This window comes from Phaenicophaeus curvirostris, chromosome 1 (genome assembly GCF_032191515.1).
Source record: "Phaenicophaeus curvirostris isolate KB17595 chromosome 1, BPBGC_Pcur_1.0, whole genome shotgun sequence".
Classification (NCBI taxonomy): domain Eukaryota; kingdom Metazoa; phylum Chordata; class Aves; order Cuculiformes; family Cuculidae; genus Phaenicophaeus; species Phaenicophaeus curvirostris.
Window position 1 is genome coordinate 79320859 of NC_091392.1, and position 13494 is coordinate 79334352.

The 13494-nt window shown below is 39.1% G+C and overlaps 1 protein-coding gene across 4 annotated transcripts; it reads left to right on the forward strand.

Moving 5' to 3' along the window:
- The first annotated feature begins 5687 nt into the window (after positions 1 to 5687).
- Positions 5688 to 12942, forward strand: MANSC4 (MANSC domain containing 4). Of its 4 annotated transcripts, none has more exons than XM_069864844.1 (5): positions 5688 to 5809; positions 7449 to 7592; positions 10211 to 10615; positions 11372 to 11506; positions 11901 to 12942. In XM_069864844.1, the coding sequence occupies exons 3-5, from the start codon at positions 10387 to 10389 to the stop codon at positions 12584 to 12586; spliced, it is 1050 nt and encodes a 349-aa protein (XP_069720945.1). In that variant the 5' UTR covers positions 5688 to 5809; positions 7449 to 7592; positions 10211 to 10386; the 3' UTR covers positions 12587 to 12942. The 4 variants fall into 4 exon arrangements, with proteins under 4 accessions (XP_069720945.1, XP_069720955.1, XP_069720965.1 ...); XM_069864854.1 differs by having other exon boundaries at positions 10525 to 10615; XM_069864864.1 differs by lacking the exon at positions 5688 to 5809 and adding an exon at positions 7222 to 7305 and having other exon boundaries at positions 10525 to 10615.
- Positions 12943 to 13494: the final 552 nt, after the last annotated feature.

Consider the following 13494-nt stretch of genomic DNA (forward strand, 5'->3'; position numbering starts at 1 on the left):
GGCTCACCCCCTGCCCCGGCCGCGGCTCAGCCCCGGCTCCTCCTCCGCGCAGGGAGGGACGGGGGTGGCGCTGCCGCCGGTCCTGCCCTGCGAGGAGCGAAGAAGGGGAAAAAAAAAAAACAGAGAAAGGAAACGAAAGAAAAAAAAAAAAAGCCCTAAAAAGGAAACGTCGAGCGCCCGGCTCTGAGCTGGGGACGTCGCTGTGCGAGGCGAGGACTCGGCTGCACAAACAGAGGGAAAATGCGCAGCGGTTCCCCTGCCTCCCTCTGCCCCGCCCCGGCGCTGCCTGGATCGGGCTGTGCCTGCGGTCGAACCTCTTGCCATAAATGTCCCTGGAGAGGAGGAATGTTCTCGAACCGCACGCGCAAGGGAAAAAAATGCGGTATGTGTAGATGCATTCGCCAATAGGCAGGGAGGAGGAGGGAGCGCTGCAGTCAACGCGGGCCGCGGAATCTTGACACTGTGGCATCCAATAAAAAAACCAAAACAAAACAACACAAAAGATCGTCTTGCACATCCAGTGCAATAGTAGGATTCAGGAATGATACCTAACTCAACGATGACCTTCATCATCCCTCCTGCCTAAGTCCCTCAGTGTCTCAGCTCCCAGTCTGGCATATAAAGATACCAACCATATAACCTGCTGTGCTACTATTTATCTTCCATACCTGAAGTAAGTTCCTGGAATAGGATATCTGTGTTATTTGTGGGAGTGAATGAATTAATAGGAAGCCCTGAGTTTGTTTGACGTGAACAAGGAATGAGCAAATTAACAGCCGAGCATCTCAGGCATAGATAAATGTTTTGCTGTTTGCCCTGTTACATTCTTGAAATGTGATCACAGTCCTTTTAAGAAGAAAACCCACTGCGAACAGATGAGGAAATATTCCATCCTCTGGGTTCTTATATGATGAGGCTTAATAAATAAGATTTTAAAAATCTATTTTATATTTTTATGTTTACAAAGAGTTTTTTTCAACCCAAGTATTGCTGACTATAGAAAATCTTTCACTTCAGCAGTTATGTGACTCATCCCTCGATATTACAGATTGCTTAGTTTTCAGACAACTCCCTATTTCCACCAATCAGAAGGGATCATTTCCCCCAACTATTAAAACTTTTCAGAGTAGCATTAGGCTGTTACTTTTATTTCTTTTTTTATTTTACTTTCTAGCATTTCATCTGTGAAATGATCCTGTCTCACTGTTTTGTCAATCTTCAGCTTAACGCTCACCCAGACAGATGAGATAAATATCAATCTCAGAGTTATAGGTGTTCTCTTCTCCTAACTTCTGTAAAACCATTTGTTAAGATGAGGTCGATTTCTGTGCATTTTTGTTTTCCACCTCACTTGAAAGCATTCTCATCATCTTGCTTTTGAAGGGCCCATTTCATGTCCTGAAATCCATTTACATAGGATTTCAACCAGTTCAACAGCCTCAGTCCACAGCTGGGTCGTTCTCTCTTTACCACTAGTGACTGTCACTGCTTACTTGTTCTGTGTGCCTCTGTCTTTTCCTCTCAATGTTTAATTAATTCTCAAATTCCACATTCTTGTCATCTGTTCTTGATGAAGCACTGCATCATTTGGCTTTTTTAATTTCTTAAACCTAGATGAAGCTTGAACCTGGGCATTGTTTGATTTTTTTTTCTTTTCTGCCTCAGTTTCAGCCTTGAAAAAATCATAGAATCATAGAATAACCAGGTTGGAAGAGACCCACCGGATCATCGAGTCCAACCATTCCTATCAATCACTAAACCATGCCCCTCAGCACCTCATCCACCCGTGCCTTAAACACCTCCAGGGAAGGTGACTCAACCACCTCCCTGGGTAGCCTGTTCCAGTGCCCAGTGACCCTTTCAGTGAAGAATTTTTTCCTAATGTCCAGCCTAAACCTCATCATACACATCAAGTGTCTTACCACTTCAGGAGGAGTCCAGCCCATATTTCCTTCTTTTACTTTAATTTCCAGAGGCAGACATTTCAAGTAATTGTAATAATTCATAGTTTAGAGGTAAACAGAAAGCCTGTGTTTGTCATGGCCATTAAGCAACCCTGTTAGAATGCAGTGTGATTGCAAACACGGTGGTATGCTTGCCATCTTTAGACATTTGTTTTGGAGTCTCCTATGTTTGAAGCATTGGTAAGTTAGCTCCTAGTTGATGAGTGACGTAGTCATGATAAGTTCTGTTCCCTCTGTGTTGACACTGCAGCCTGGATAGATGGAATATTTATTCTGTTGTCTATGTGCCTGCACCTGAACTCTGCCAAGAATTTCAAGCCCTTCTTCCTTTTAGTCCATGAGGTTTTTAGTAGACTGGATCAATTTTGTCATGTATTAGTAAGTACCTTCTTCCTGCTAGCAAACTTTTGAGAGCACTGGCTTCTATAGCTTTAATTAGGAGCTGTCATACGCGAAAGGGGTCAACAGTACTCTTTGTTGAATGGCCACTTTTGCAAAAAGCCTGAATTTGTTTATTCAACCAGCTGTTTTTACTAGGCTGATCGTCAGCTATCTGTGCTTTATCCAGGATTAGGACTGGGCAATTGTACTAAGTCAGAGCCTGCTGACAGGGCAGTTGCTTTGGTTTTTTACTATGCTAATCAGTCAATGTGTATGGTGTGTTTATGTAGTATTTACACTGCAAATGCACCAAAGCCACGTCTGCCTTTTTGTTCCATATTTGTACAGATAATTTCATCTGTTTCCTGGTCTATAGCTATGCTGCTTTTTGCTAAGAGCAATAATGCATATTATCATGCTGGAATCAAAGAACAGGTCTTGCTGTTTCTCCAGCAATCATCTTGGTTGATCTCGAGAGTAAGAGCTATAAAAATAAATGCTAGCGTTAAAGCTACAAAGTCAAAATCTGCAGTTAAGAGCCGTAATAGACTTGTATGATCTTTGGAACAAATCCGAAAGACCACCTATCACTCCTTAAGAACATACTGAAGCATGAAACAACATGAAAACAAATTTGCATTATGGTAGATTTTTAATAAATGTGTGACAAAAGAACATACTGTGAAGAACAAGACATTTACACAGAGAAGAAGACAAGGGTAACTATGCTCAGCTTTTCAAGCTACTTTTAGACATTGGCTGCTGTAGCAAAATCTTCAAGTAGATACTTCAGGTCTCTCTCTGCAGTGTCCGAGAGAGAAATTTGTATCAAGGAAAAGGATTCTCAAGTCCCAACAAATGCAGCAGGAAGGCACCAGAGAGTGTCAATAAGGGCTCTCTAGACTTGAGATGGCCGTTTCTGCTTGGGATTCACAGTCTAGACATTCTTTCCTGTGCTTGGTGCCTGAACTATTTTCTTGTAGTTAATGCCTGAATTATTTCCGAGCCAGAGGAGGTATCACTTTTTTCTTTTAGAAAGACTTGGAAATGGAAGACTCTCTTTTGTACAGCAGCTGCATTGTAATAGACCGTTCAACCATGATATGGAAAACCTAAGCTTCTAACCCTTTCTCTGTCTGGGCATTCGTTTCTATAGCCCTCTGACTTTCCTAGCTTAGCAAAACCAAGGAAACAGAGAGTCAGGAGGAGCTACTGCCACAAAGACAGGAAAAAGAAAGCCAGAGATAATGAGACAGAAGTAGGAGTCTTTCTGCTTTGCATGGAGCACAGCTCACACTTCCTGACTGGCAAAGCGTGTATATAGGGCTAGTGCAAACCTGCTCTGTGTGCTAACACTGAAGCCTGCTTACAGTTTAGATTCACTTCAAGTATTTAACAATGCTTAGTTTTACTTAGAAAAACATGGCTGCTTGTTTTTCCCCAGTGAATCACTCAGTGGCTTCGTATGGTAAATTAAACGCATCTCCAGTCTTGTGAGGTCACAAGACACAACAAAGGGGATAACAGAAGTACCAGTGACTGATAATCAGAATGGCAAATGCTTTTCTCAGCAGGAAATCTGGTTTATAAATACGTGAAATACAGCCTGATTTTTTTTGTGAGCCTAAGCCAAAATCACACAAAAATTCTGCTGCGGAGGAGAACCAAACCTTTAAGCATCAGTACAGTGCCTAAAGGAAGACTACAGTGGTTTTGTGTGTGTTTTAGGCAAACTTTCTCTTGATTCAACACAGAATCACTGGATAATATATGAGAACCAGAAAGTAATATCAACGTGATTGCTCTAAGGAAAGGATCACATAAAGGGCAAAAACAAAGGAAAAGTTGAATTCCTTTCAGCCTTACTAGTCTCAAATGTGAACTGGAACAGAATCAAGGGATATTTAAAATATACATGCTATCTAATATAAAATATAAAGTGCCACATTCTTCCCTCTGAAACGCCAGGGAATTCTACTGTACTGCCAGGGAACTGTGTATTGAGTAATAGTGGAATTACTCAAGAAAGGAATTAGACTTTTGGAAATGATTCACCAACTGCAGCCATTGTTTAGTATTTTCCTTGTCACAGGATACAAAGTAAGCATCTATGGAACATAGGAAATATCCTGCAGTATTTCAGCATTAAAAACATCAGTGTTCTAAAGGATCTTGGCATTTCTCAGAGGAACTGACTGGAGCATAATTTGATTTCAAGTGAAATCTCTATCATTGCTGAAGGACATGCTGCTAAATAAAGGCAGTTTCTTTTTTTCTCTTTTTTTTTCAGATTTGCAGCCAAACAAACACTTCTTACCCAATGCCATTAAAAAAACAAGTCTCCTATTTCTAATGGCACTTGTTTATAGACTTTAATCCCTATTATTTTCTGTCTAATTTTTCTGCTTTCAGTGTAATATTTAATATTTATTTCTTACAACAAATGTATGTTGTAACATTACTGAAATATACATGGAGCAGATTTTTTAAAATACTGATTATTTATTGTAAAATATTTAACTTATCCTTGCTTTAGTCAGATTTAATGAGTGATTAAAACTGAAGTGTGTGCTACCAAGCTCTCTCTGGGCTAGGAAGGCTGTTACAGTAGTCTGTGTGCTAGTGGGGATTCTGTTATGATAAGAGTTTGGTCATCAGGCAGCAGAATGGAGGCATAAGCATGTAAATCATTACAACGGCATTCATATGTTCAGTGTTATACACCAATAATCCACTAAGGAATTTCCTTGAAACTCTCTCAGGTGAAAGAAGTGGCAAAACCTGAATGGGGGTCAGGGTGTTGGAGTGCTCTGCCTGCTGCTGAACCTCCTGTTAGGGATGTTTGTTCTGCGCAAATGCATCATGCATCCCCATCTGAATTTTCTTGAGTAGCTCTGTCTAGATTAGAGTAAAGTGGGTGTTTCTGTAACAGCATATAGTTTAAATCCTGGTGCGAACAGGCAGACCTAAATTTTAGTACATAATAACTACGTAAGGTAAGTGATAACCCACGTGGAAGACTTTCACTAAGTATCCAGCTGTATAAAATTTATCACAATATTAAAACTTCACCCCCTTTGCCTAGTTTCCAGTTCTGTCATAAATCAGCATACATTCATTAGCGTGTTTGCTAAACATTGTGTCTTTTGTTATATACCTAGGCTCAAGTTTATATGTATGCAAGCAGATCTATATTTGTATGAATCTCATCTATCTAAGACATCTGTTGCACTTTGTTTGAACACAGATTCCAGCCTTCATGCAGAGGTTTTACCAAAATTAGTTTGAAGCCAAGCTCTAAGAGAATCTCAGGGCCTGGCAGCCACGGTGAAAGAAGGATTTAAAAAATAGTTTGCACAAAGTTGCAGGAACAGACACTGTGATGTTTCACCTCTTTTTACCATGTTGCTGGGATGGGGCTGAAACCAGAAGCTTGGACCCAACTGTCTCAAACCTTGGAGAAGGTCAGATTCATTAAAAACTTGATGCATTGCTCTAAACCAAAATCTGACTGCTAAGAGCTGTTTTTGACAAAACAGTTCTCTAAAAAACTGCTGTTTTGTTGGACTTAAGACATTTTGCAAAAATGTTTTGATTTCAAGTAAATTTTAAAGGAGAAAATGACGCACAGTGTTTCAGTAATGTCAAAAAGATTTGCTTTGATATTTTTTCCAAAGTACTTACATTTCATTATTTCATGATTGATGACATCAGCATTTTATAACTGTTATACTATAATAGAGTTACAGTGTCATATTCTGGCATTATCAAAATACTCAGTTTAGGTAAAATCTTGACCTTAACACTCCTGTAATAAAGGGAAAACACATGTACATATCTAAGTAAAAATGAGATAAAGATGATTTTAACAAAAGTCTGCAATTCAATTTATTCACATGGAACACAACACAGGCAGTGAGCTCCATTGAGTTCAGCAGAGGTTATTAGGGTTGATGTTGCATGGGATTATGCTGCTCATTTGATTAAATATGCTTAGTAATGTTCAAATGAGGACATAGGCAGGTTCACAACTCACATGAGAAACTGCAGGCTGCTTCTTTTCAGCTGGTAGTTGTCATCTTTCAACTGCTCTGTCAGAGACAATCTAAAACACAGGTGATTAAAGCTAATATTTAACTTTATGTGTAGCAGAGATGTTAGCACTGGTCATCTCCCATGCCTGCAGCAGGCTGGGTCTGTGCTAGCAGCAGTCATTTGCTGCATACTTCTGCATCATCATAGCAGCACCAAGGAGCATTTATTTGACCTATCTGGGCCTCAGGAAGTATCTCTCCCTTTTCTCACCTAATCTGCTTGGGAAAAGGAAGACTCAGACAGGAGGCCCAACTGTCCCCTCTGCATTTATCTGAGGGATTTATCTGAGGGATGTGTCCTAATGAGAGCACATTGGTTTAGCCATAACTTACAGAGCAGAAGAAAGGAGAAACCGTCCAAGACAGCCACTAGCCTTGACTTGGATGCAGCAACCAATACCACCCTCTCCCCTAGCTGTTCAAACAGCATAAATGCTTAAACTTCAGCTGGACCCAGAATATTGACCCTCATCCTGGCTCCAGGTTTGACAGGGGGCTTCAAGACATTCAGCAGAGAAGCACAGGACAATTACAGTGTGGACCACAGATAAGCCATGAACAAAGTAAATGTGTAGCATAGTCTTAGACAGCTGATCTGACTACAGAAGCAAAGCTTTGGTGTTTATAGTCCTTTTCAGGAACAGTTTCCTGTACTATAGATCCTTCTGGTCTTTATGTATTCTGACTAATAGAACCGTATATTCTATGTAATTTAAGTATAGCTACAAATATCAAAATATATAGAAAAGCATCTAGTTTTGTTTATATTTGGCCAAAAAAGAGTTAATAACTGATGATGACTCCTTTCTGCTAGGAAGCTCTTGGATTGTGCCATTATCACTGCCAGCCCAGGTGGAAAAGTTGAGGTACTGTTTCTGCTTATAACAACAATGATTAAAATGATCATTCTCTTCCTTTGTGACATGTATATATTTATCTCTTTTACTGAAAGGTCTACAAAGACATTCATATTCCATGGAAAACAGGTAACTGCCTTTTTGTTTTCCAGGAAGAAATTTGAGAAGACCGATGAAAAGAATTACCGAATAACATGAAGTGCTGGTCTGATACTGGCCAGAGACTCCTACGAACAGTAAAAGTCTCTTGATCCCTCCTTGCAGCACACATGGAACAGTCGGTCACTGGTTTGCAGGTAAGACTCGGGTATTTTCTTCTTACAAAGTGTTTGTGATTTAAAACTTCAGCATGAAACTTTGTAAAAAAAATGTGAAATTCTGGGGACGCTGGCAGAAGACTCTGAAATTTAAGAGAGAATGTCTCAGTTTTTAAAGGAAATTGCCTACAGCAGCCATTTATTTATTTATTTCAATCTCTTTAGATTTCATTACCTAAAAAGTTTCTCCACAGCTATTCCTGCTCTTTTAATTCATTCAGAAACAGAGGAGGGAGGAACAATGACAAGTAATGAAAAGGAAAAAAAGGCTGCTTGGTTGAAGCGTACAGCAGAAGAATAGAATATGAAAGCATGAAGGTGCTGAGAAAGACTAGCAAAATCTCTATTGACAAACAGTGGCAAACAAAGAAGAGATTTAAAATAAATATTAAAAACAGAGATTCTGCAAAACGTGACTGGTTACCCAAGCCCAATTTTGCAAATACGTAAGTAAACATTACGCACAGTGAGTACTCACACTTGCTGTGTCTGGTGACTGCCTCAGTGGAAGCAGCGGGTATTTCAAAATTTGTTGCTTTATTTAAAACAGAGAAAGGCTTATGGAATGGTCTGAAAGGTGTTTAGATGTTCAGGTGTGGTCACATCCACTCTTGCACTTTATCTTAATGTCTGGACAGAGCCCCGCTGAAATTGAAAAAATTGTATGGTATTATAGGTCCATTAAACTGAAATAGGTCACAGAGCTAGTCCTTTGTTGTTGGTTTTGGGTATTTTTTTCCTGGAAAGGAAGAAGTAAACTTATTTGTTAATTGGACATACGCTTTGCAAGGCATCAAACGTATAAGAACAGAGGAGCTGAGACAGTGTAAACTTATATTATTATACGTACCTATTTATAAAATTTTTTTCTTGTGGCAAATAATCCTATTTATTTCAATAGACTAAAGACATACTCAGCTATATCCAATATAAATACTTGTTTTGTATCAGTTTAACATTCTTATTGCACGCTTCCCCAAGTTATTCAGAATCTTCTAGATTTCTTGGAGACATGGGACGAGCAGGTGTAGGGAAACAATCAGGAATCAACATTTTTGCATGCAAGTCTTACAGGATAAAATAAATCCAAAATTCATGCTAAATGCTGGAAGTAATGCAAATATACAGGCATATATATATACACACACACACATATATATAAATAGGCATATATATTCAAAATTTTGAGTGTGACCCACATCAAGTGATGCCTTGGAATATTTGAAAAGCTGAAACAAAAAATTTACAAAAATCAAACTACCAAAACTAAATAAAGCAACTCAAGTACCAAGATCAGGTTTTCAGGACAGAGGCTAAAAGAATTACGCACTTATGAATTTCTTATTATTTAATTCACATATTCCTCACAACGGACATACAATCTGAATATAAACGCTTTTATTTGGTATCCTCCTAATTATAGCCAGTAGTTCCACTGAATAAATAAAGTCTTTGGTCTTGCTGTTAGATCAACAGGAGTTAACCTGCTCTGAGCTCAATTATCTTTTAATGAACTGAGGAACAAAATTGTATACATGTCATCTCATATATAAACTGGGTGCCTTGTTTTGCAAAACAAATACCAAGTATGATGACTAAAGAATTAAAATGAGTTTGAGGCCTCCCTGCCCCCACGTCACTGATCTACTCTTCATGTATGACTGGGGAAATTCCTTGATTCTAAACTTTAGGGGGAAAAATGCCATCTAAAATACTTTCATGTATTCAATACACATTTTTTTATTGCAGACAACCATATTTCTACTCTTAAACTCACTGAATAATCCATTGAGTTTAAATGGAACTCAAATGAAATATTTTAAAGCCTTTCTGTATGAAAGGCTTGCATAACTGGGAATCAGGGATCAGACTGGGTCCTTTTAAGAAACAAAACACTTGGGAGTTTCAGGTTTCAGAACAGGTGCTTGAAAAAATGCCTCCCTATATGCCAACTATATTTTCTTTCTTGCACTCTCACAGGCCTTTTCCAAGCTTAAACATAACAAGAAGAACCAGTACAGACTGTTCAATATTCTTGAATTTATGGAAGATTAGGGGCAGGACTTCAATTACCTGCCTAGTCTGGACATAAATGTAGCTTTTCTCAGTCATACTTGCCTATTTCTAGATCTTTTGCAAATAAAATTGTATTATTCTTGCAATCAAAACAGTGTAGGGAAGAGGAACAAAGTTCCACGTCTGGCTGGCAGACAGAATTATGTAGTTAAGTTTGTTAGTAAAGAAGGAAACTCTATTTACAGCCATCAGATAATTAAAAAAGTGCTAGGAAATGAAAATGAGCTGTTTCTTTTCTGTCAAATGTGAGAGCGTGCCTGAACAAATTGGCAGATCTACCTGCTCACAACTGACCATACCACATGCATTCAGAGCTGAGGTGAAAAAATAAGCTGAACTAACAGTTATCCATCACATATTAAGGCTTTCTGCTTAGTTTGGTCTTAGAAGAAGAAGAAACATAAGCTTGAGATCATAGAAGCAGGTTCTCTGAATAACTAAGAGCAACCAAATAATTTAAAGAACAGCAATAATAACTATTACAATTGTATATAGCTCATAAAATTGCTACTTCCTTCCAGCAGCTGACCAAACAGCATCATGGGAGTTGTTTGGAAAAAACGTCGCCTGGCTTATGTCCCTGGCAAACTTGGCAGCATCCTCACCACCCAAGAGATTGTCTCTTAAGATGCTGGTCCAAACTTTAGTACATCTGTGGAGGAAAAAGCACGCCAACTAAGCCCATTACATTGAAGAGATGGTTCTGCTGGTGGCAATAGCAGAAGTGTTGTTGGTCCTCGGTTTAGCTCTGGAGTCAGACTCTCTCTGCTCACCCACGACATTTTACAAAAACTGCTGGATCCGACGCTTCCCAGGTCTTCTGATTGACCTACAGGAATCTCAGAAGAGGGGTGCCCAGGTGCTGAAGATATATGCAGAAGCCTCACCCCAACAGTGCAGCAGAACGTGCTGCCTTCTGAGGAATGGTGAGTGTTAATTATCAAGATTGTGGCATATATTAAAATTTTCATTATGACATTGACTTGAATGAATTAGTAAATGAATTATGCTGGAGCTCCTCCCATAAAAGGACAGGCTGAGAGAGTTGGGGTTGTTCAGCCTGGAGAAGACAAGGCTCCAAGGAGACCTTATAGTGACATTCCAGTACCTGAAGGGGGCTACAAGAAAGCTGAGGAGGGACTTTTTATAAAGGCCTGTAGTGATAGGACTAGGGGCAATGGCTTTAAATTGGAGAGAGGAAGATTTAGGCTAGACATGAAGAGGAATTTCTTCACAATGAGAGTGGTGAGGCACTGGCACAGATTGCCCAGGTAGGTTGTGGCTTCCCCGTCCCTGGAGGTGTTCAAGGCCAGGTTGGATGAGGCCTTGAGCTGCCTGGTCTGGTGGGAGGTATCCCTGCCCATGGCAGTGGGGTTGGAATTAGATGATCTTTAAGGCGCCTTCCAACTCAACCCATTTTATGACTTAGTAAGAGGTATATTTAGAATTCAGATGTCTACTCTATTCCTTCTTCTTAAAATAAGAATACTGTTATAAGTAGTTCTATTATACTTTACTAACTACGTGCTTAATTAGTTTGCAGAATAATGAGAGAACCACAAATTTAAAGTCTATTGAGCTGCCCAGTATTAATAATCTTCTAATATTAAATAATATAATAACAAGCAAAATGAAATGTTCATTATACTGTTAAGGTCAAGTTTATTACTTTTATATTACAGTTTCCTGTAATCTGGCAGTGTTCTACCATGGAGCTATTAATGAGAATATGAATTGCCTGCACATGTCTTGCCCGGCATTGGAAAGTTGCATACTAAAGGCTAGAATCAATGTCATTTTGTACAATATCACAACAGGTAACCAAGCATTTTATTTATGAAGGCTGAAAACATAGCAGCTGTAGGAGATGTTAAGGCTATGCTAGGTCAGTTGCTGACCTGAAAGATCTTCTGAAGTAACGTGCAGTGCTAACAAATCACAAGACTTCTTTCCTTTTTCATCAGTGTACCTACTCCTAAGAATACTTTCCTTCTTTCTTCCATTCAGTATTTGAGAAAGGACATTGAAGATATACCCTGCTTTCAAGATTTTCCCAAAATGCACTTCCCTTGCATCCCATAAGGTGTCCCATAAATCTAGGCAGTGACACTCTCAGTCCAGAAGGTTAATGATTACTATTTAGGTTCAAATAATGTGACTGTGCTGATGAGCTTTTTATCACATAAACTAACATTGTTTATGCTTTAATAGGGATTGATCCAGATCTTCTTATTTTTGAAAAACTGACATCCAAAGAGCCAAATACTCACTCCTCACCAAGTAAATATGAATGGCAAAACAGCACAAAGACCACTGAGCGGGAAGGATGTCAGCATCATAATGCCACATCAAGTTCTCTTCTGCTCCAAGCTCCGTCTTCTACCAGTAGCAACAGCTTAACAGCCCATACTCACATCCCCAGCACAAGCCTGACGGTCAAAAACCCTGAAGTTACTACTTATTCCTGGTCAGAAAGCTTTCCACTGGATGACCATTTTGCTAAGAGGACAAGCACCACTTCAGTAACCACTAGGTCAATCACCAGCTCAGACAAGAAGACTGTACACTCAACTTTGATATCCAAGTCTGCCGAGGTATTATCCCACATGCACACTCCTCCTCGTATAAACAGCAGTAAGCAACACTTAAATGAAACCAAAGGCTACAGTGGTAGGAATTACACTTCAGATAATGAGGCATCTGCTTGGGGAACTGCAGCTTTGGGTGTCTGGTTGATTCCTGTTGTTCTTTGTTCTTCTCTCATCTTCCTTTGCTGCTGTACTGTTGCTTTCACAGCAGGGCATGGCAGAAATAGGAGGGGTCAGTATAAGCCCGTAAGGAGAACAACCATGTCAAGACAATTCATAAAATATACTACTGTCAAAGGTAATCTGTAAAATACTGTCACCATCCTTGTTTTGGAACAAACAGCTTTTTAAAAGTCAATTGTACATACAAGCTTATTTCTTTATGGAACCAAAGATACTTTTTTCACTGATGTTTTCAGAATCTTTAGGTTGTAATTTAATACTCGACAGATAAAACACAATTCCCCTGTCTCTTTAGGTAAGAAGTGCACACTCATAGCTCCCCCTGCATGCTCAGAAGTATTTGAGAGCATTTTGGTTCATAATCTGACCCAGACAAATGCCTAACAAACAGCATACCATGCAGACTCACTGCAGCTGTATGTATCCTTTCCCCTGACTTTGAACTAACTTGAGAAAATTAAGTGTAAACAGTAAACTAACTGAAGTTTATAGTATCATAAAATCATTTAACTGTAATTAACCATTCATTGTCTCAGATCTCATTGTTTCCATAAAAGCTGTCAATTTTTTTCCAAATTGTAGATTTACCTTTTTCCTCATTTTTCCCTAATACTGAGACAAAACTATTTACCCAGCACTCTTTCTAAAGAAAAACCCAAGTCCCCCAAACTATTGAACTCCCTTAACTCATACCCAAAAATCTGATCATGCTATCTTTATGCTTTACTTCTACCTCACTCCTCACTTCAATTTTCTGAAAACACCCACTTCAAATGTTTTTCAAGGCTCTGCAGAAGCACCTTCAGACTTAACTGCTTTTTTAAAGTTAGTTGTTCTGTAATGCACCGACAAACCCATTCTGTTACTGCAAAGGAAACACAAATGTGTCTAACATTTGTTCATGCCTTGCAATTAGCATTAATCTGTGTTGTCTTCTTTGACTTTCTTTTTCTTGCTTACTCAGATTTATCCTTTACACCATGAGCTTTTTAAACTAGGAACAGTCATTTAATGTATGTTGTACAGTGATAGAC